The sequence below is a fragment of the Rhinolophus sinicus genome, chromosome 14, assembly GCF_057876585.1.
Source record: "Rhinolophus sinicus isolate RSI-liver-muscle chromosome 14, RSI-T2T, whole genome shotgun sequence".
NCBI classification, from domain to species: Eukaryota; Metazoa; Chordata; class Mammalia; order Chiroptera; family Rhinolophidae; genus Rhinolophus; species Rhinolophus sinicus.
The window spans coordinates 24,012,571-24,033,790 of NC_142514.1; the positions used below are offsets into that span (position 1 = coordinate 24,012,571).

At 50.7% G+C, this 21,220-nt stretch overlaps 2 protein-coding genes across 3 annotated transcripts; both read left to right on the forward strand.

The window, feature by feature from the left end:
• The first annotated feature begins 5,412 nt into the window (after positions 1-5,412).
• On the forward strand, positions 5,413-9,225 carry GJB5 (gap junction protein beta 5). Of its 2 annotated transcripts, XM_019730153.3 has the most exons (3): positions 5,413-6,044; positions 7,757-7,829; positions 8,085-9,225. In XM_019730153.3, exon 3 carries the CDS (start codon positions 8,109-8,111, stop codon positions 8,904-8,906), a length of 798 nt encoding a protein of 265 aa, XP_019585712.2. In that variant the 5' UTR covers positions 5,413-6,044; positions 7,757-7,829; positions 8,085-8,108; the 3' UTR covers positions 8,907-9,225. The 2 variants fall into 2 exon arrangements, with proteins under 2 accessions (XP_019585712.2, XP_019585714.2); XM_019730155.3 differs by lacking the exon at positions 7,757-7,829.
• Positions 9,226-10,289: 1,064 nt separating this feature from the next.
• Positions 10,290-19,924, forward strand: GJB4 (gap junction protein beta 4). Its single transcript, XM_074334356.2, has 2 exons — positions 10,290-10,450; positions 11,608-19,924. The coding sequence occupies exon 2, from the start codon at positions 11,907-11,909 to the stop codon at positions 12,708-12,710; it is 804 nt and encodes a 267-aa protein (XP_074190457.1). The 5' UTR covers positions 10,290-10,450; positions 11,608-11,906; the 3' UTR covers positions 12,711-19,924.
• The last annotated feature ends 1,296 nt before the right edge of the window (positions 19,925-21,220 follow it).

Genomic DNA, 21,220 nt, shown 5'->3' on the forward strand with positions numbered 1-21,220 from the left:
CCTCCAGGTCGCTAGTTTGTACTCTGATGTATGCGAGGAGTTGGGCCCAGTGCATACTCATAACAGAGTCAATAAACATTTAATTCCCTTCTCTGCCCTTTGTATCGATTCCTTAGAAAGAAAGAAAAAATCTCTCCCAGCCATTCCTCCCACCCCACTCCCATCATTATCATCTTCATGCAGCCCTCCCCTGCCACCAACTGCTAAGTCCTGTCCACCCATGGACCCAGGCAGGGCAATGAACACCCAAGATGCCTCACCCTCCTCCCCAGCAAACTGGGCTCTTTGCTTGGATGAGATGCTTCTGAGTTGGCAAAGCCCTCTCTCTTTCATTTTCTCATTTATCTTTTCAACAACCTATAAGGCAGTTATTAATGACCCCAACCCCCAAAGGAGGGAAGTAAAGTCCAAATGGCATACATCAGTCAACTAACAGCTATTAAACACCTAAACCTGTGCAACAGGCTCTGTTAAATGACAAACCCAAGGTTCCTCGGAGTATCCTTAGTTGCAAGTGACAGAAACCAAAATTAAACAGGTTCAGGCAAAGGGACAATGTAGTGACTTACTTGCATGCAGAAAGGAAAACAATGTTGTTGGACTCCAAAGATAAATGGAGCCGGGGACACAAATGCCTTCTGAGCACTCACTTGCTCCTCTCTTGTTTCTGCTTCCCTTTCTGTCCCAGAATCCTTTGTCTCATCGAGCAGAGCAGCATTTCCAAACAGCAGGCCACCAGTAGGTCCACGGCCTCACTTCTCATTGTATTTGTCATCAGATGGACATTCTCCTTGTCCCATGTTCAAAAGTCCCAGGGAAGAAAACTTAGTAGATCAGCAAGGGTTACATTGTCACAATGGGCCAATCAACTGAGCAAGGGAAGTATAACTGATGAGCTGAGTTTGGGACCATTCCCACCCCTGAGCCAATCAATAGTCAACAAGAGAACAAGCTCTGTGAGGACATGTGGCTGGGTAGGGTAAGAATGGAGAATTCTGCAGGAAGTAGGATTACTATCTCTTCAAACAAGAGGTATCTTACTTTGGACTCTTCAAAAGCCAAGTCTGAGACCTGGATTTGCATGCAAGTTGTTTATTCGGGAGGTGACCCCAGGAAATAGCAGCATGGGAATGGAAAGTGTGGCCCAGAAGGAAAGGAAGTTGATCAAGTGTGTGTAATGGAGCCAGTTACCTCCATGGGCAACTGAGCTTAATCCGGCTGGGACCTCTGGGAAAAAGTAGGACATGGGCCTCCCAGTTATCTCAACTGGGCTGAGGAGGCCAGAGGATTTATCCCCTAACTTCCATCAGTCATTGGTTAAGAGCTGTTTCCAGTGGGACATCAATGCACTTTTCTACCTCTCTTGAGTAGAGTGAATGGGAACCACCTTGGCCCCACAGGCCAACTTATCTGGTCCCCCAGGACCAAAGGTTTCCTCTTCTTTGGAAACAATCATTTTGATGGTTAACTGGTGGGGTACCAGGTCACCTGGAATGCCCTTGGCCTGCTGCATTCAGAAGGGATCCTGGGGGGAGGGCTGGTCTCCAGAAGACAGTCCAACCCCCTCCCCACCAAACCCATTAACAGGGAGAACAGGCAGGAAGCAGGGAGACCAGGACCTTCTCCTGAAGTTGGGGCTCAGGGGAGAGTCAGTCTGAGCGAGAAGAACACAATGAAGACGGTGAGAAGAGTCAGAAAGGCCTGGGCTGAGGATCAGGGGGCCATAGAGAGCACAAACGGCTCTGCAGCAGATCCTTCCCTTCCGTCTAAGCATCTGATCCCGTCTCCCTGGAAGAAGCAAAGTCTTCTTCAGCCCTGATCCCTCTGCCCACTGCCCGGCCTTTCTCCCTCCCTTGCAAGCTTCCTGAAAAGGTACAATCTGCACTTTCTCCCCCCACTGCCCTCTAGCTTCTGTCCCCACCGCTCTGCCGAATTACTCTGGCAGAAGTCACCAAGGACTTCCACGGGCCTCTCTGCAGATGGGTTTCCTCGATCCTTCTTTCATGACATTCTCCCCTCCCCGACCTGCCCTGGTTTCTCTGTCCGTGGCTATTCTTTCTCTTCCACAGACAACTCTTTCTTGCCTGCTTCCTGAAATGTCCGTGCTCCCCAGACCGCGGCCTGGACCTCCTTCTCTTCTCACTCAACACGCTCTCCCTAGGCTGCCGTGTCCCACTGCAGGGGCTCCCACCACCCCCTCGGGGCTGAGGACTCCAGCCATTGCTACCAATTGCTGGCTGTCCTCCACACCCTGCCACTCAGCACCTGCTCCAGGGAACTCACTAACTCCCAAACATCTGGGGGAAACCTATACATCACCTTCCCCACCCCCAAACAACCTGCTTTTCCTGCTGTATGCCTTACCTCCATCAGTAGACCCATCACCTGCCAAATCACCAAAATTAGCAACCTGGGAGCCATCATGGGCCTTCCTCCTAACTACCCCCTGCACCAGTCAGACCCCAAACACCGCGAGTTGTAATTACCAACTTTCCCAAATCCATCACCCTGACTCACCTCCTGCCTAAATCATTGCAATAACTTTTTTACTGGTCTCACCTGCCTCCTCTCTCCAACAGAGGGAGCTTTCTAAACATACAGTTGATCCTCATTTTTTATGGATTCCATATTTGTGAGTTTGTATACGCACTGCAATGTATTTGTTCAGCCCCTAAATCAATCCGCAGTCATTCACGGACATGCACAAAGCAGTGAAAATTTTGAGTCACCCCATGTGCACGTTTCCAGCTGAGGCTGAAAAACGGTGACACTCTGCCTTCTTGTTGCAGTGTTCATACTGTAAATCAGCATTCTACTTCCGGTTAATTTATTGCCACTTTTTCACACTCTTGTGCTTTCAGAAAGTGATGTTGCTGTTTAAACCGGCCCCCAAGCATAGTGCTACAGTCTGTCTAGTGCTCCTAAGTGCAGGAAGGCTCTGATGTGCCTTAGGGAGAAAGTACGTGTGTTCGACGAGCTTCGTTCAGGCATGAGCTATAGGAATGTTGGCCGTGAGTTCAATGTCAACGATTCAACAGTATATATTAAATAAGGTGTCTTTGAACAGAAACACACATAAAACAAGGTTATGTATTGTTCCGGTGATGAAAATGTTGCAACCAGAGGCTCATAAGAACATAACCCTGTATTTCCCCCACTGGCATAGTTTCAGTATTTGCTAATTCAGTGTTTGTTGTGACTTTACGCAACTTAACTACCATGAATAATGAGAATCAACTGTACCAATCTGACATGTAGCTTCCTTCATCCCCCCCAGACCCCTCACCTCCCCAACCCCCCACTCCCCCAACCCCCACAAACAGATACATCCAAACTCCTTAGCACATTGTTCCAAGTCTTTCATCGTCCAAAGGTCCTTGCTGACCTTCCAGGCACTTTGCCCTTTGGTGCCCCCTCGGCCCCCAACACCAGCTAACTCTCTAAAGCTCTCTAATCATCTTCCACAGAGGTCCTCTGCACACTCTGTGCCCTCTGCCTCAAAGGCCTCTCTGCTTCATCTCCTCTTGGTGAACTCCTACACATCCTTCAACACCCAGTTTCAATGTCACCTTATCTGGGTCTCCCTGTGGAGACTTGGCACTCCCTTCTCTATTACATGCTTCATAGCACTTCTTACAATGTTGTACCTGACCCATTTGTGTGTCTCCTTTCTCCTGTACTTCGCAATAGTTTTGGAGGGGAAATGTGGAAGAGGGATAGATGTATGTGACTCTCTTCGCAGGGTGTGTGTATTTCATACATCCTTCATTCAGTAAACATAAATGGAGGCCTAACTTGGCACCCGGCACCATTCTAAGCACCAGGGGTACAGCAGTGAACCAAACAAATCACTGCCCCATGTGTGCCTATAAGTGTGGCCTGTGTGTAAGTATGTACATAAGGGGCTGTGTTGTGCTTTCTGTGGACCTGCGATATTTGTGGCTCTTGGACACACCATCCATTGAATTCTGGCCCCATGTGACCTGCTGATAAAGGGAATCTTAGAGTTAATTAGGCCAACAGGCTGTGTCTATGCACTAATGTGAAACCCTCCCGGGGTGCTCCCTGCCTGCCCTCCCCACCTCTCCAACAGTCACTGCCTGGCCCAGGTTTTGCCTTTTTAACCCAAAGACAACATCCATCCACATGAGACTTTTCTCTGCTGAGTATGTCAGTCTCTCCCCCTCCCTTCTCTGCCTTCCCTACATCTCAGAGAGAAAAGGCATAGGAATAAGGGAAGGGGGAGGAAGTGTGTTTTTGTGAGTACCCACCAAGTGCCAGGCACACTCGGGCAGCTCACATATGTCAGAGGTAGTAACAGGAAGGGCTTCTTTTGTGCCGGGCACCGTCCTAGTACTGTACCTCTGTTGGCTGGGCGACCGCCACAGCAATCCAGTGAGGTAGGTGATGTGATTGGCCCACTGTCCAGATAAGAAACTGAGCATGGAAGGTGAGGAAGGGGTAGAGCTGGGATTCAGGCTCCGCAGCCTGTGCTCCCTCACTGCACTGCCTCTCGCTCAGTGTCTTCTCAGGACATCCCTCACGGGCATGACCTGTCTCATGGTACAGCAGAGAAACTGGGAGACTGCCTAGAACTAAAAGCAGCAGAGGTGTGGCTGAGGCTCCAGATGCAGGGGTGTGGGGCCAGGTTCATGGGCGTGGGGCCCAAATGCAGAGGTCCCCTGCATTAAAGCCGTTCCCTGAAATGCCCCTCCCCACCCCCCCATCAAATGGGGAGGCACCTTCTCTGGACAGGACTTGTGCAGTCCAGCCTCTTCCAGCTGGAGCTCACCCTTCTTACCTCAGTGTGTCCCTGGGCCCCTCCTCTGTGTGCCTGTCCCCGGCTGGGAGACCCTGCCCAGCCTCATCTGGTCCTCTTTTTATCTGGGTAGCCCAGCGCCAAGCACAGCACCTGGCACACAGCAGCATCTCAGAGATGATTCCTGAATTGAAGACAAGGGTTAGTGGAAAGGCCAATGTGTGTGGTGTTGGAAATCGGCTGCAGCCCCCTGGGGGAAGGGCAGTCATCCATGCAGGGTTTGGGGAGGGGCTTGGTGTGTGTGTTTTGGGGCAGAGTGAGGCTGTGTATGCAGGACAGAGGGTGGCTCTCTGTGCAACCCTCGTGTATTCAGTGCTGGGGTGCAAAGACTGAACTAGATTCTGGCAGTAACAGGATGGCAGGGAATGCGGAGGCTGTTCTGTAACCTCTCTGCAGTCGTGAGAGGCTGTGCAGCTGGTAATTAAGGCCAAGCTGGTGAGTTGCTGGGGGTCAGGGGCTGGTCTGCTTTCTGGTCTGCTCACAACAAACCCCTAAAACGTGGACTGGAAAAATTCAGTTCAGATCAGCTATTCCAATACAGTCTGAGGATGACGTGGAGGCTCAGGGCCATGGAAGCCCAGAGTGGGGCCTAGGCCACCTGGAGCAGCACAGTCAGGGAAGCCTTCTAGGAGGAGCAGACCAGGTGGGGAGAAAGGCGAGAGAAGGGCATCCAGGTGGGGGCAATTGATGGAGCAAGAGCATTCATGCTGGAGACAGACTTTGGGAGTCAAAGCATTTCCAAAGGTAACTGAAGCTGTGAGAATGGAGGCTACTGACGAGCAACCAGAGAGAGAAGAGTCTGGAGAGCAGAATCCCCCAAACTAGCAGTGGGGAATTTCCAGAATTTGGGAGATTTCCAGGTTCCTCCCACACAAAGCCAGGGATGGGAGGACAAGCCAAGGGTCAGTGTGGACCTGTGGGTCTCCCCTGAGAGGATGCTAGGACTGTGGGCTCAGCACCCTGGAAGGAGTGACCACTAAGTTTTCTGGGTCTCATCAGAGGCAGCCTGGGGAGGCTGGGACCCAGCCAATGGCAGTGCTAGGTGCAGCTCCTCCTCCTTCTAGGCCAGCGACACACCCAGGCTGTCTTCTGACTGGCAGGCTCTGTCCCAGGAATGGGCTTCTCCAAACACCTTCTCTCCTGACATGAGTTCCAGCTGCCTGCTGAGTCGACTGCCAGCTGCCAGGAGCCAGTACCCAGAGAGCCCTGAGGAGTAGCCACTCAGGTAAGGTCGTCTGTGTCTAAATGTCCTCTGCCTCTCAGCACACTTGGCAGAGGGAAACTTCTCTGGTGGAGAGTCGAGGGAAGTGGCCTGGACACATCCACCACCCTGGGTCCTGGTGGTAGAAGAATGAAGGGCTCCCTGCTCCTCGCTCCGGGCTCTATCTGCTCTTCCCAGCTGAACAGAGGCAGGAGGCAGGGACTGAGTGGAAAGAGGTTCACAGGGGAACCGAGAGCTGAGCAGGCGGAGCAGCTCTGCCTGGGCCTGTACAACCCCACCCTGCCCAACCCCAGCAGGCTGGGCCAAGGCCCCTGGAGACTAAGGCTGGAGCCTCCTTAGTTATTTCGAGAAGCTGCCAGGAGTTCCACCCACCTTAGGCAGGACTGAGCAAAGACTAGCTGATGACTCAGAGCAGGAGCCCCACATCCAAGTGATAAGTGGTGTAGACAAAACAATGGAGAGGCAGAGTAGGGAGCAGAGACACCCCTACCCCCCTTTAGCTGGGATCCACTTGATGGAGGAGAGAGTGGGCACAGACCAGACGTTCAGGCAGCTTCCGGTGACATAAGGAAAAGGGTCCAGGCCCAGAGTGTGGGCTCTGGAGCCAGCCTCCCTGAGTTCGATCCCAGCTTTGCTGTTTACCAGCTGTATAACTGTGAGCAAATTAATTAACCTCTCTGTGCTCCACTTTCCTCATCTGTAAATTGGGAATAAAAAAATACCATACCTTTTCATACAGTTGCTGCATTGATTCATGCAAAATGCTCAGAACAGTGCCTGGCACTGCATAAACACCTAATAAATATTGGCTCTTATCACTACTCTGCTCAACTGCTGCAGGTCCTGCAGGGGAGCAGGACAGCATGGTGACCTTCAGCGTAGACGAACACGCAGAAGGGCATCAGGAACCCCTTAGTGCAACAGGCTGTGCGGACAGGCTCCCTGAAGTCCTGGGGGGCCCAGTAGAGCGGGACCACTACGTGGTCCTGAGAACCAGCCAGAGGAATCACGGCAGTCACATTCCTTAAATGGAGGTAAAGTTCATTCCTGTGGTCAGGGACATCAAACTCACCAGCGGAAGTGAGGAGAGCGTTTCCCGTTTTGGTGTCTTGACAAGGATGACACAAGATGATGAGAAAGGGTTCTGTGGTCCAAGGAGCTCGGGCACTGCTACATATTCTGTCCTCCCCTTGGAGATCACAGTGTGAATTGATTAGCATGATCAAGTAAAGGGGCCTTTTTCACTTTGTCAAACGCAATGTTTGCCTACGTTTCTTGAACACAGATGCCTTTTCTCTCATGACTCCGACAGTCAGACTATGGACAGGGTTCCATGGAACACCAGTTTGGGAAACACTGCAATATCCGGCTACTCTAGGAAGCCTATTATATAAAGAGAACCATTTGCCCCCTACGTTCTCTTTCAGCTGGATCGCCATTAGCCTTGCTTCAAGTGAGTCATACCTTAGCAGGACCCAGACACGGCCTGGATATTTACGGAGTGTTAGACCACTTTCCAGACTTGTCTCCAACCCCATCCTCCAAGCCAAGTAAAAGGCAAAGAGTGGGTTCGCCTTGGAAGGGTCTTTCTAAGGGGAGAAAGCAGTGCACAGAAAGGAAAAGTCTTCCCAAGGCCCAATCCCCTGAGGAGGGGGCCAGGCTGGAACCGAGGGAGAAAGCCAAATGTCCCACCTACTTAAGCTTTCACTCTGCAGGACTGCAAGACCAGAGCGGCAGGCCCTGGGAGGAAGGAGTGGCTCTCTGGACCCACCTCACTCACTTTTATGGGTAAGAGTTGGGTTCTGGACTTAATTACTTGTGCTCAAATCCCAGCTCTGCACCTAACAGTTGCGTGACCTTGGATAACCCCTCCAAACCTCAGTTTCCTCCGACTATAAAATAGGGACAATAATAGAACCTAGCTTCTCTGTGGCTGGGAGGATTAGATATGATGCCATGTTTCTGGAAAGTGCTCCGAGTGAGTATTCTGTTAATGTGTATTAACTGTTAATTCTGTTAATTATGATTACCATTCCCCTGCAGTAACAGTCGACACCTGGGCCCACCATGAACTGGGGGATCTTCGAAGTGCTCCTGAGTGGGGTCAACAAGTACTCCACAGCCTTTGGGCGCATCTGGCTGTCTCTGGTCTTCATCTTCCGTGTGCTGGTGTACGTGGTGACGGCTGAGCGCGTGTGGAGTGACGACCACAAAGATTTTGACTGCAACACCGAGCAGCCGGGCTGCTCCAACGTCTGCTTCGATGAGTTCTTCCCCGTGTCCCACATACGCCTCTGGGCCCTGCAGCTCATCCTGGTCACGTGCCCCTCGCTGCTCGTGGTCATGCACGTGGCCTACCGGGAGGCACGGGAGAAGAAGCACAGAGAGTTGGTGGGGGAGAATGGCAGGCACCTCTACCTGAACCCAGGCAAGAAGCGGGGTGGGCTCTGGTGGACATACGTCTGCAGCCTGGTGTTCAAGGCCGGTGTGGATGCCATCTTCCTCTATGTATTCCACTCACTCTACCCCAAATACACCCTCCCTCCTGTGGTCAAGTGCCACGCAGCTCCGTGTCCCAATACCGTGGACTGCTACATCTCCAAGCCCTCGGAGAAGAATATCTTCACTCTCTTCATGGTGATCACGGCTGCCATTTGCATCCTGCTCAACCTCGTGGAGCTGGCTTACCTAGTGAGCAAGAGGTGCCGTGAGTGCCTGGCAGCGAGGAAAGCCCGGGCCACCAGCACCTCTGCCTACAAACAGAACGACCTCCTCTCAGGCGACCTGATCTTTCTGGGCTCAGACATTCACCCTCCTCTCTTACCAGACTGCCTTCAAAACCACATGAAGAAAACCAGCCTGTGAGGGGCTGCCTGCACTGGGCTGATGGGGGAGGCCTGGGTTGGAAGTACCCGGCATCTCTCAGGGGTGCAGCCTTAGGGGTGGGAAGCTGCGGGTCAGAAAGCCCAGGAATAAATCCATGTTCCTCAGCCCTAGCCACCTGCCCCAGCTATATGGCCTGGGCGCCTCAGTTTCCTTTTGTGTAAAATGAAGATGATAAGGCCCACTTAATAGGGTTGTTGCTGTGAGGAGGTGTTCAATTGGAGAACGGATATGCAAGTGCCTTCAATGTGTGGAACTCACGGTCAGGGCTTAATAAAAGTCAACTCCTCCACTGATTCAAGGTGCCCTTTGGTCCTTCAGCTTTTGTGACCCCTGACCCTTATCAGGTCACAGGGTCAACCTCTCTGCCCCTGCAGAGGGTTACTTGGTCCCGTCAGGTGAGGGGCCATTCTCTCCCCTAGAAAGGGTCCCCAGCACTCCTGGGGGTCATGCTGCCTGCTCATGTTCAACTCTAACCTTCATCCTCAGTTGCAATTTTAGGCCTAAGGGTGGTCTGCAAAGAGAATGGAGCTTAGTATGTGGGGAGCTACTTGTGGCAGTGGAAAGTCCATGGACTTTACGTCAGAACACTTGCATTTCAACCCAAGTTCCACTGGGATTCTGGGAAAGTGGTTTCAGCTCTTCTCCAAAATGGGTTAATAGTACTGAGCCTGTGGGGTTGTTGACAGGACTGGACGAGCTCCTGGCTGTGGATGGGGTTAGCCAGCTGTAAAAGGCCACATAAACGTTAATCATTGGTATTAGGAAGTACTCAATAAATGCTGTGGGAAATGAGGCAGAGGAGCCCCACCCTGGCTGCACATTAACCTTCACTATCCCCAGGTCCCTCTGCAGCCCCCACTGAGTCACACACCGACTTCTCTGCAGGCCTGGCCCTGTGCCAACTGGGGCATTTCATGCTCCCAACCTACATTCTTTGTCTCCACTAGGGTAGTGGGATACCCTTGTCTAGAAGAACCACAGTCAGCCTCTCCCATCTCCTACACAGCTCACCAGCAGCCCAAGCTCTAGTCCTCAGAAATGTCCCCATGAGGGTGGGATGTGATCCTGGGCTGAACCAAGGTTTCCCCTTTCCATAGTTGTCAGCTGCTGAGGACATCAGAATCAGTCTTCCAGAGAAAAGGATAGGAGAGAGGCCTGGAGACAGGGAGACAGGGGTCAATGCCATTGTTGCTGACCTGGACCTGGGGAATGAGGATATCAGGCTCCTGCCCCCCTCACTGCAGTTTCACCTACATACCTGCCAGTCCAGGGAGCCAGACCCAGCCATGCCCAGCCAGGCTGGAGAGAAGGCGTGGGCCAGGAGAGAAGAGCCGCAGGTGTTTGCTCGGCATAGGTGCCCGGGGAAGTCCGCCCGCCCGCCTGCCCACCTGCTCACTGGTTTACCTCATTGGCTCAGAAAGCCCCACCCAGCAGGCGAGTAAGGAACAAAAGCTGCCTTTGGGAGGCCCTCCGGCAGACAGACAAGCCCAAGGACCAGAGAGCACCTGCTGGACCCAAGAAAGGTGAGGACCAAACTGGGCAAGAAGCTGGGCTGGGAAGCAGGAACTGGCAGAGCTGAGGATCCCAGGGAACCTCAGGCTGTGGGCCAGGCTTCAGGAAGAAGCAGAGGGAACTGAGGACCCCTGGAGCAACTCCAGGGAAGCCCCAAGGAGGGGAAGGAATGTCCTGCCAGACCAAAGGGAGGACAGAGGACCAGCGAAGAGATGAGGAGGGATCAGAAAGAAGTGGAGTATCAATTTGGCTTAGCAAACATAGTGTGTGTTCACTGGGCCAGGTCCAATGCCAAGTCCCAAGGAAACAGACGATAAGATACAGAGGCTGCCATCCAGTAGCTGGCAGTCGGGCACAGAAGACAAGTCTACAAACCATTCAAATATTGGTGATGCATGAAAGAAGGAGGAAGGTGCTCAGAAAATGTCCCAGGAGCATGAGGTCTGAAGATGCTGAGATCCGAGTTAGGGACAGAGGAGGGGCAGGGTCAGAGACGGAACATGATGGCACTCCAGATAAGTGGGTGTGGCGGATGGAGCACACAGGACAGGGGTCTGAATAGAAATAATGGGAGATTTGACTAGCAAACAGCCGCTGAGCAAATGAAACAAGGATGTCCCTGAAAGAAAAGGTGAATGGTGGGGGAAGGACAATGCCAGAATCCTGCCTCTATCCCTTCCCTCGACCCTCCCTAAAGCTGGAATGGTTGGAATTCCAGAGGAAACAACTGTGATCAGGACAGTCAGTCCTGGGCCCCACACCCATGGTGGGGTAGGGAGGGTGGTAGGATGATGCCAAGCCACATGGTTCCAAAGTTTGGGAGGGAAAGTCAGGGCAGGGATGTCCAGGAGCCAGAAAAGAGGAATGAGGATGGATATCACTCGGGAGTCTGCCCAAGAGGCTGATAGGAAAGCACCCAGCTCAGTGCCGGACTCATGTTGGCGCTCAGTAAAAGTTGGAGGAAACTGGAGGATAAAGATACAGGCCCCTCCCCTCCTACCCTGGTCCAGCCCTGGCAGCTAATGGGAGAGAGGACCATCCAACCCACACCTTCTTGCTCTCTCTTTAGAAGTCGGGTGACCCGCAGGGCTGAAGCTTGAGGTCAAAGAGGTTGTCAGGCACGCTCATGCAGGACCCTTATCTTTCACATGTGTCTATTACTTTATAGAATAAAATAGTCCCAGATTTTGCAACTGGAAGACAGAAGTTCAAGACCAGCTCTGCTACTTCCAAGCTGTGGAGCCTTGGGCAGGTGCCCCTCTAGGCCTTAGCTTACCCCCCTGTGAAATGGGGATAATGGCAATCCCTACCCCACCAAGTCATTTCGAGTGAGGACATGATGATGACGCAGTGGTTTTGACACGGCATTGCCAATCGCACCTTTAATAAAGGACACCCATCCCCAGGCTTGGCCAGGCCTGAGTGGGTGCACACGGGTGTAGACTGCCCACGTGAGGAAGCATCAGCATGAACTGGTCGTTCCTTCAGGGCGTTCTCAGCGGAGTCAACAAGTACTCCACGGCAGTGGGCCGCATCTGGCTGTCGGTGGTGTTCATCTTCCGCGTGCTGGTGTACGTGGTGGCCGCGGAGGACGTGTGGGACGACGAGCAGAAGGACTTCGTCTGCAACACCATGCAGCCGGGCTGCACCAATGTGTGCTATGACGAGTTCTTCCCCGTGTCCCACGTGCGCCTCTGGGCCCTGCAGCTCATCCTGGTCACGTGCCCCTCGCTGCTCGTGGTCATGCACGTGGCCTACCGGGAAGAGCGCGAGCGGAGGCACCGTCGAAAGCACGGGCCCAACGCCCAGTCCCTGTATGACAACCCTAGCAAGAAGCGGGGCGGACTCTGGTGGACGTACTTGCTGAGTCTCGTCTTCAAGGCCGCCGTGGACTCGGGCTTCCTCTACATCTTCCACCGCCTCTACCATGGGCACTACGACATGCCCCGCGTGGTGGCCTGCTCCGAGTCGCCTTGCCCCCACACTGTGGACTGCTACATCTCCCGACCCACAGAGAAGACGGTCTTCATCTACTTCATGGTGGTCATAGCTGTGATATGCATCCTGCTCAACCTCACCGAAGTCACCTACCTGGTGGGCAAGAGGTGCCTGGAGACCTTCGGCCGCAGGCGCCGGCAGTCTCGGCGCCAGAGTCACCTGCCTGATACGTGCCCACCCTATGTCCTCTCCAAGGGAGAGCACCCCCCAAATGGGAACTCGGACCTCATGAAGGCGGGCTCAACTGAGGTGGATACAGGTGGGTATCCATAACCTGTGACGTTGGCAGCTGGGACTACCAGGTCCCCCACCTCCCTAAGGCAATGGCAGGGCAGTGGCCTCTTTTCTGCAGCAGGGTATGTGAGGAAGGTGCTTGTGGGGCTCACAAAGCCCACCCAGGGGTCAGTACTGGGGGCAGTTCTATCTCAGGGTCCTGAGCCCAGGAGAGAGGTTAATGGCTGGTGGGGATTTTATATATGGTAATATGTTGTATAATATTAAGGTCAAAACCCTTAATAAATATGATTTTCTCAGTACCTTGCAGACCAAGAGGGAGTGATGAGTAGGAAAGCAGGGGGTTCATGATGGACCTCAGAGAGGAGGCCAGGACCACTCAGTGGGCATCTGAGCCCCAGCACCTCAGATCCAGGTTCACTCATCATGTACACCACACACACGGAGTGTGCCAGAGTGTTTCCCTAGGATGTGGCAGAGAATACTCAAAGGCAGAGGCTGCTCCAAGGGTCTCTGGACTCTGCGACCAGCTGGCCAAGGCAGGAGAGGGACCCCAGGAGACCCTGTGCTCAGGATAAGTCGGTTCTCAGCAAGTGGCCCTCAGATGAATGTGTGGCCCAGGAGGCCTCTGCCTCCCCCATTCAGGCCTCCCTAGCCCTGCCCAGCATAGGTCTCGGGTGGGTGAGTCTCCTCTGAGGATGGGAGGGGAAGGCACAGTGGGGGGTGGGGCGGTACTGAGAGCAAGTCCAGGATGAGAGTCTTCCAGGCTGTCTAGGTGCTATATCCCCACAGGCCAGGGATCCACTGAGAGCATCTGAGCCCTCATGGATCTTCCAATCTGAGGAATTTCCCTTTCCTTTACCAGATACACATTTCCTCATCTTCCCCCACTCCCACCCTACCACTCAGACCTTGGCAACTCCCAAAACCCCGCCTCCAGCCTGGACCTGCCTGAGTCCCAGAGCCCCCACCAACTGCCCACAGGACAACCCTCCAGGAGGTCCCAGGCATCTCCCACTCAGCAACTCCCAAACCTGCCTTCCTCACAGATCACGCCCCACCTGACGAATGGCACTGCCATCCAGCCAGTTGTCCAAGCCAGGAGCTGGCCTGACATCCTCATCCCCTCCCCCTTTCCCAGCCCCTCATACCCCACATCCCAATACAGCACCAAATCCCACTAATTCCAGCCCCTTACATGCCTCCTGAGTCTGCCCTTCCTCTCCCACCCCACAGTCTTAACCTCTCACTGGGCCCCTCCCACCTGCCCTCCACTAAGGGGACAAAGTGGAGTTTTTTATGTATATGAATCTGACGATATTGTTCCTTCTGCATTAAAACTTCTTCCACCATCACAGCCCACACTGCCCTAAACCTGGTCCCCGTTGACCTCCCCAACCTCACCCCCTGCTTCCTCCTTCCTTGTACCCACCAATAATACCAAAGGGCTCATGGTTCCCCAACCAGACACATCATGCTGGGTCGTGCCTCGTGCCTTCACAGATGCTGGTCCTTTTGCCTGGAATGCCCTTCCTCCCTCCTCTGGGACTCTTCCTAGACCCTTCCTAGAATCCCAGGGACAGCCTTAACCACCTTTTCCGTGCGCCAGCCTAGCTCATGCCTTTGTTATTCTCCCTGAATTGGGGCAGTGGGTTCTCCCCATCAGTCTGTGAGCCCTTCAAAGACAGGGCAGGGCAAGATGCTGAGTCATCCAGGCCTGGTTGCCTTCAATCAATGTTTGTTAACTGAGTAAATGGGCTGTGAGCTGCTTGTCTTGTTGACCTGAATCCTCCCCCACACTTCAGCCCAGGGAATTCAACAAAGTGTTTTCCTTTTGTTTATTCGTATGTTTTGTGGTTATTGTTTTTACTAAGTCTAGCAGTAAAGGTCTTATTTATAGGTGAGGAAACTTTGGCCTAGAGAGGGGAGGGGCCTTCTAAGCCCACACAGATGGGCTGAGTCTGTGGGGGCTCTGGCCCCCGTGGTCCATGAAGAGGCTCCATGTCCACCCCTGATTATGGGACAAGATCAGAGTGTCACCCCGTGTTAGGCCAGGATCCCTAGAAACAACCAGCAGCAGGAATTTGTGTGCATTTGAAGGAAGGAGCAAGAAGCAAGATAGGGAATGGGCAGAGCTGAGCAGGGTGTGGGCTCAGGGAAACAGCGTTAGCCTGAGCTCTGTGGGGAGAGGGGCTTTGGATCACAAACCAGCCCTAGAGCTGTCCCTGCTGGAGGCAAGGTCCTCAGGCACTGGAACTCCCATATCAGTCATTGGTTTCAGGCCACCTCCAGGACAGGAGGGCTGGCAGGAGGGGGTTGGTGGCTCCCACTCAGTCCAGATCAATTCTCCAGGGGCAGCCATAAGCCATTCACAGCAGCTGGAGAATGAGTGTCCCTCAGTAAAGGGGACGTGGGTAGGGCACCAATACCATCTACTGAACTCCAGGAATCAAGGGCAACTCTACCTCCAATCCAGACCAGAGCTGTGACCACCCAATCCCAGAGAACAGGATGGCACTTTCAACCAGTTCAGAATCAGATGACTCCGTACTTCTCAGACCGAGATAGCTCCTACATGCAGGCCAGTGGACGAGCCACAGTCAGCTCCCTCTGAGGTTCTAGACTCCCCATTCCAGGGGCTGCGGCTGGGCCGACATATGGTGAGAGCATCCTAGGACCTGACTATTCCCACGGCAGTCCTTTTCATGGGTGCTGTACCCAGAGGTCTCCAGTCCTTAAGCCAGACGAAGACCGAACACTGACTAGCCTGAGGGCCCCCGGTCATCCCTTATCCTCAGTTCTGCCCACACTCTCAAGACCCCCATATTGCCCTCATTACCACCTTCAGACCTTTCCACTTCCACCTTCTTGAAACGTCTTTGCTTTGCTTAGGCCCCTGCCGTCTTTCTCTTCCACTGCCCCACCTGCATTGCTGCCACCTACTTCTCTTCATTCATTAAAGACTTAAGCACATGACTCAGGATCTTCTGGTATTCTGTCACAGCCCAGGGCCACCGGGACCACCTGTGTATCACTCTGTCCTTTTCATTCCATGCCCTCCTCATCTCTCATGACCTCCTCCTCCACTCCATTTAGCTATCCACTCACAGAACCACACCCCAGACTTTGTCTTCACCCAGAACTGCTCCACATCTAGAATCTTCCATTTGCTTCAAGTTAATAAATATTTATTGTTCACATTTATGTGATCAGCCCCCTGCTAGGATTCATCTGGGAAGCATCAGACAGTCCCTGATCTCATGGAGCTTACATTCTATGAAGAGGAAAGCTGCTAAACTCATGACATGCTGGGGAAGCATAGCGTGCTGGGGTAAGAAGAATGTTGGATCCAACATCCAGGCATCCAGAAAAAGGTTCCCTGAGACTTCTGAAGGGGACACCTAGAGAAAGGAGGATTTTCCCAAGCAAAGTGGAAAGGGGATTGTAGGCCGAGAGGATAGCATAAGAAAGGCCTAGAAAGTGAGAGCAAACCCGGTGAGGGGTCAGACTGAAGTAGGCAGGGGCGGGGTTATGCAGTGCTTTCTTTATAAAGCCCTGTTAATTATTTTGGACTTTATCCTAAGGACAATGAAAAGTCACTGGAGAGACTTAGCACAGAAGTGACATGATCTAATTTGTCTCTAGTTACAAGGCAGAGGAGCGAGAGCAGTGCTAACTGTTTGGAACCTGACACTAATAGTCCAAATGAGCAATAGCCATGGCCTAAACTCTGGTGTGCGCAGTGGAGATGGAAAGAAGTAGCTGGATTTAAGAAATGTTTCCAAGATAGAATCAAAAAGATTTGGTGATTTGATTGGGTGTGGGGATCAGTTAGAGAGAGGAATCAAAGTCACACCCAAGTTTCTTGCTCTGGGTGGTGGCACACTTACCCTAGGAAGAGCAGGCTTGAGGGAGATACGGGTAACTGCAGCTTCAGACAGGGTTGAGTCTGAGATACAAATAAGATGTCCTGGATCTCTCATTCATGGCCATTCTCAGCCCTTGGTTCACTGTCTTTCTCTCTATTATTATGCTTATTATCATTTGTGATGACTTCACATCCAAACTTGACCTCTCAGTTCCTTGACTTCCTTGCTTCTAACAATCTTTTTCTTTACCCATTGAACCCACCCACATGCATGCTCACACCCTAGATCTTGTCTGGACTGAGAACTCCATCATCTCCTGTCCAGCTCATTCACTTTAGTTCCCACTCCAGCAATCCTGCCCCATCTATTGACCTGCCACTATTTCGCTGTCCATCACCCCTGTCACATCCTCCCCTTCTTTCCCAGCTTGGATTCCATGGGCTCCCAGGTAATTCCTGACCTGTAGATATCCTCCACTCACCTGCCTTTCAGTGCTTCTGTAGTTGCTCACCAGGCTAGATTCTAACTCCAGGTAAAGCCCAGCTCTCCATGTGGAACCTGTTCCAAAGCACCTGGAGAATACAACTGGACTGACTGGTTTAGATGGAAACTTCTGACCAGAAAGCTCAAGTGGACATTCAGCACCTCTAAGAAATTCTATATTTTTCTAACACTTTAACCCTATTCTCTCTCCAAGATGGCTCTCATACCTTCTCTTTCCCCAAACCTCCAGCCCTCATTCTCCTAATCTTCCTTTTCAGCTAATAGCCAGGCATATGCTTCAGAGAAATAGAAGCAATAGGCAAGCACTAACTTATCTCCCTCCCAACCAAATCTGCCAACCTCCTGGCATGAGTACCTGTCCACTTTGCCTTCTCCCCTGTAACGTGGATGAAGTGTCCCTGCTCCAGGTACACTCTCCACCACACGGACACTGGACTCCATCACCTCTCACCTACTCTGGACTGTATTCCACAGTTGTTGCCTCACAATCCCCTTTCTATAAATATGCTCTAATGTTTCCCTTTTTTTAACTCCCTCTTAACACCACATCCTTCTCCAGCTACTGCCCTTCTTATAAAAAACAAAATCCCCTAAAACGTCTCTGTACTTGCCGTCTCTACTTCCTCATCATATTAACCCGTTCAAGTCAAAGTCAACAATGGCCAACAAGTTGCCAAGTCAAAATGGTCGGTGCTTCATCCTCGTCTTGCTCTCTCAGCAACATTTAGCCATCGAGAGCTTCCGCCTTAAACACCGTCTTCCCTCGGCTTCCAGGCCGCACTCTCTCCTGGCTTTCCTCCCACATTACTGATAGGTCTTTCTTGATCTCCATCGATGCTCTTCTTCCTCTTGCTGATCTCTAAATGTAGGATTCTTTAAGACCCAGTGCTCTACCCTTTTTTCTCCTCTGTCTACATTTCCCCTTCTGTAATCTTGTATAGTACCATCTATAAAACCATCTACAAATGAATGATTCCCACATTTATATATTCAGACCCAACCACTCCCATGAGTGTTAGACTCATGTATCAAAATTCCTATTTGTCACCCAAAATAGAACTCCTAATCCCCCTAACAGAGAACAGATTTATGTTCCCTCCCAGTCTTCCTCACCTTGGAAGATGGCATCCCCATCCACCCAGCTGCTCAATTCAAAAACCTAGGCGTCCCTTTCCTCATAATCACATCCACCATTAACAAGTCATATTGGATATAATTCCAAACTCAGTTCAAAGTCCATTCACCTTCCTACCCCCTCCCAGTGGTTCCATCCCAGGCCAAGAGACAGCATTGAATACCTGGATACCTGCAGCAGCTGGCTCCCTTCCTCCATTCTTGCTCCTCTGCAATTCTTCCTCCACGTGGCAGCCTGAGAGATCTTTCTACCATGTAAATGAGATCAGTCAAGTCACTCCCTTGCTTAAAACCCTCCAAGTGGCTTTCCATCATGGCCATAAAAACGGAAAGTAAACCAAACTTTGTCATGGCCTGTAAGGCCCTACATGGTTAGACCTTGGCTACCTCTCCAAGCTCATCTCCCTGGGCTCTCTCCTTCCCGCATGCCCTACCCGCACTGGCCTTCTCCCATCTCAGGGACTTTGCCCTGGCTTTCGCTGCCAATGCTCTTCCCCCAGAGCTTCACATGACTGTCTCTTTGGCATTCATATCTCCAAACATTCTCTCCTCCAAGAGGCCATTCTGACCCCCCTGATGAAGCGCATACGCCAAACAGTCACTCTTTACCATGCAACCCCATTTTATCTTCTTTATAGCATTTATGAAATATTCTTGTTTATGAAATACTTATGAAATATTCTAGTTTATGAAATATTCTTATTTAGTTACATGTTTATTTTCTTTTTTTTTAAGAGGAGCAAAGATTTTATTAAAGCAAAAGTACAGCTCTCTTATGAGAGGGGGTACCAGAAACTCAGATGCCCCTACATGTTTATTTTCTGTGTCGTCCCACTAGGATGAGCTCCTTGACAACACAGCCTTTGTCATATTCCCCCCTTTATCTACCAGCACCTAGAACGGTACTTGGCACATAGTAGACACTCAATAAAAATGTGTCAACTGACTGAATGATTGGCACCCAGGTGGAGATGTCTAGTAGACTATTGTATAGAAGGGGGATAAAAGACTGGGCAGGAGATAGGGGTTTGGGAATTGTCAGCAAAACGCCTGAATATAAGATTTTGCTTCAGAATTACCCCTCAGGTAGGAAGGATTTGTCTTATATTCAAGTACTTACAAAGTCTCCTATATAATGGCTCATGTTTTCAATTACTGCCTTTTGAATAACAAAACACTCTTTGGGGAAAACTCATTTGCCTGAAATAACCTTAATCAATGAAGTTTTGGATATTCATGGAGGTCTCTTGGCAGAATCAGAAAAAAGTGGAGACAAAAGCATTAAACACAGATTCAATCTTTACTCCTGAGGGGTATGGACCTTACAATTGCAAGTATTACTTTTGAAGCAAGTCCTTTTTAAAAAAAATCCCTTGAAGAACAATAAAGGAAGTGGTTATGTTGTGGAGATCACAAATACATACCTACCAGATGACTTTTTAATTTATGCAACCTAATATTATGCAACCAAGCTCTAATGGCAAAGAATAAAGTTCCCAGAATCATGCACAGACTGGAAAAGTGTTATGTCACAAATAACTTGGGCAAAAATAAAGTCGGTGTGTTCTGTAAAAGTTAATGATAACAAACAAAACTTTAATGATGTTGATGCAGGTGTTAAAAATGTTAAAAGCTTAAATAAAATTGCTTCATAAAATGAGGGGAGAAAAAAATAATAAGTCTTACTACATTGTTTATATAATATGTGATTTTTTAAATGTATGGCGAACTAAGTTAATAAATTATAATTTCAACCGTGCTAAAAGTTTATGTATTCAAATTAATCCCCCAAAGTGATTTTGGAGGGTCTCCACATTGGAAATACAGGGGGTTGTTTTTTGTTGGGCGTCATCTTATATCTGGGCCTCTATGGCACGTAGTAACTTAAGCCTTGAGAGTGGCTGATACTGTACAGAGATCGTGAGGGGAGAGATGAGCAGATGCCCTAGGATGGAGGCTTAAAGACCAAGTAGAGTGGGAGGAAGCCAGCAAAGAGGACTGTGGGGTAAATTGATATCATAGAAGCCAAGGAAATGTGATGTCACAGAGGAGTAAGATGATGTCACAGAAGCCAACAGACAAGTGTTCTAGAGAAGTTTCTAGAACTTCTAGAAGTTTCTAGAAGAGAAGTCTGTAGACAAGAAGAAAATGATCATCAGGGCCCAACACTGTCCTGGGTCAAATCAGATAAGGACTGAAAATTGTTCATTAGATTAACAAAGATCGTCATTAGTACCCATGGCAGGAATATCATTGTAGAGAACCAGCTCCCGGTGAAATAAGGGGACAGTGAGGGCCAAGCAAATGGAGATGGCAAGTGTGGACAACTGATTGGAAAAATGGTAGCTGCAAGAAGAATAGAAAATGAAAGAGCGTTAGTTGCAAGGGAATGGAGGCAGTCAAGAATTTTTATTTTATTTTTTTTACAATGAGAGAATTGGGAATATTTAAATCGCGGTGGTGAGATAAATCCAGTAGAGGAGAAAGGTGGTGAAGGTACCCCAGAGAGCAGAGCGAATAGGATGCAGAGCCCTATAAATAGAGAATCAGACTTCAATAGGAAAAGAAGAGGTAGGCTATTGTCATGGGAGGGAAGGAAGCAACTGTGAGACAGGTCATCCCACTCTCTAACCACAGCTTCCCCCCACCCTCTCACTGAGCTCCTCCCTCAACTTCTGTTCATGTTTATTTAACGATCAACAGCTGCCCTCCTATATAGGCATCTCCAGACCTGACCCTGCAACCGGCTCCCAATCTGCCAGCCCCCTCCACTTGCTTCCCTCTGTATCCAGCCTAAACTTGGGCTCTACAGTCTCTCCCACCAGCCCCATCTCACATGGGAGCTTCTAAATGGATGTCTGCCCGCCCTACTAGACTGCAAGCTCTATAAGGGTCAGAATAGTATCTGTCAGGTTTGTCAATGGATCTTCCGGCCCTGTACCATGCCTGCTATGCAGTGAAAGGGTGATAAATATTTGCTGAGATAATGATTGGAATGAATTGCTGTCGTGACAGTATCCCCATTGTCCCTCTGTCCCTCCT

Excerpts from the sequence above, each read along its gene's own strand:
- GJB4 (XM_074334356.2), top strand. The coding sequence starts at position 11,907 with ATGAACTGGTCGTTCCTTCAGGGCGTTCTCAGCGGAGTCAACAAGTAC.
- GJB5 (XM_019730153.3), top strand. The coding sequence starts at position 8,109 with ATGAACTGGGGGATCTTCGAAGTGCTCCTGAGTGGGGTCAACAAGTAC.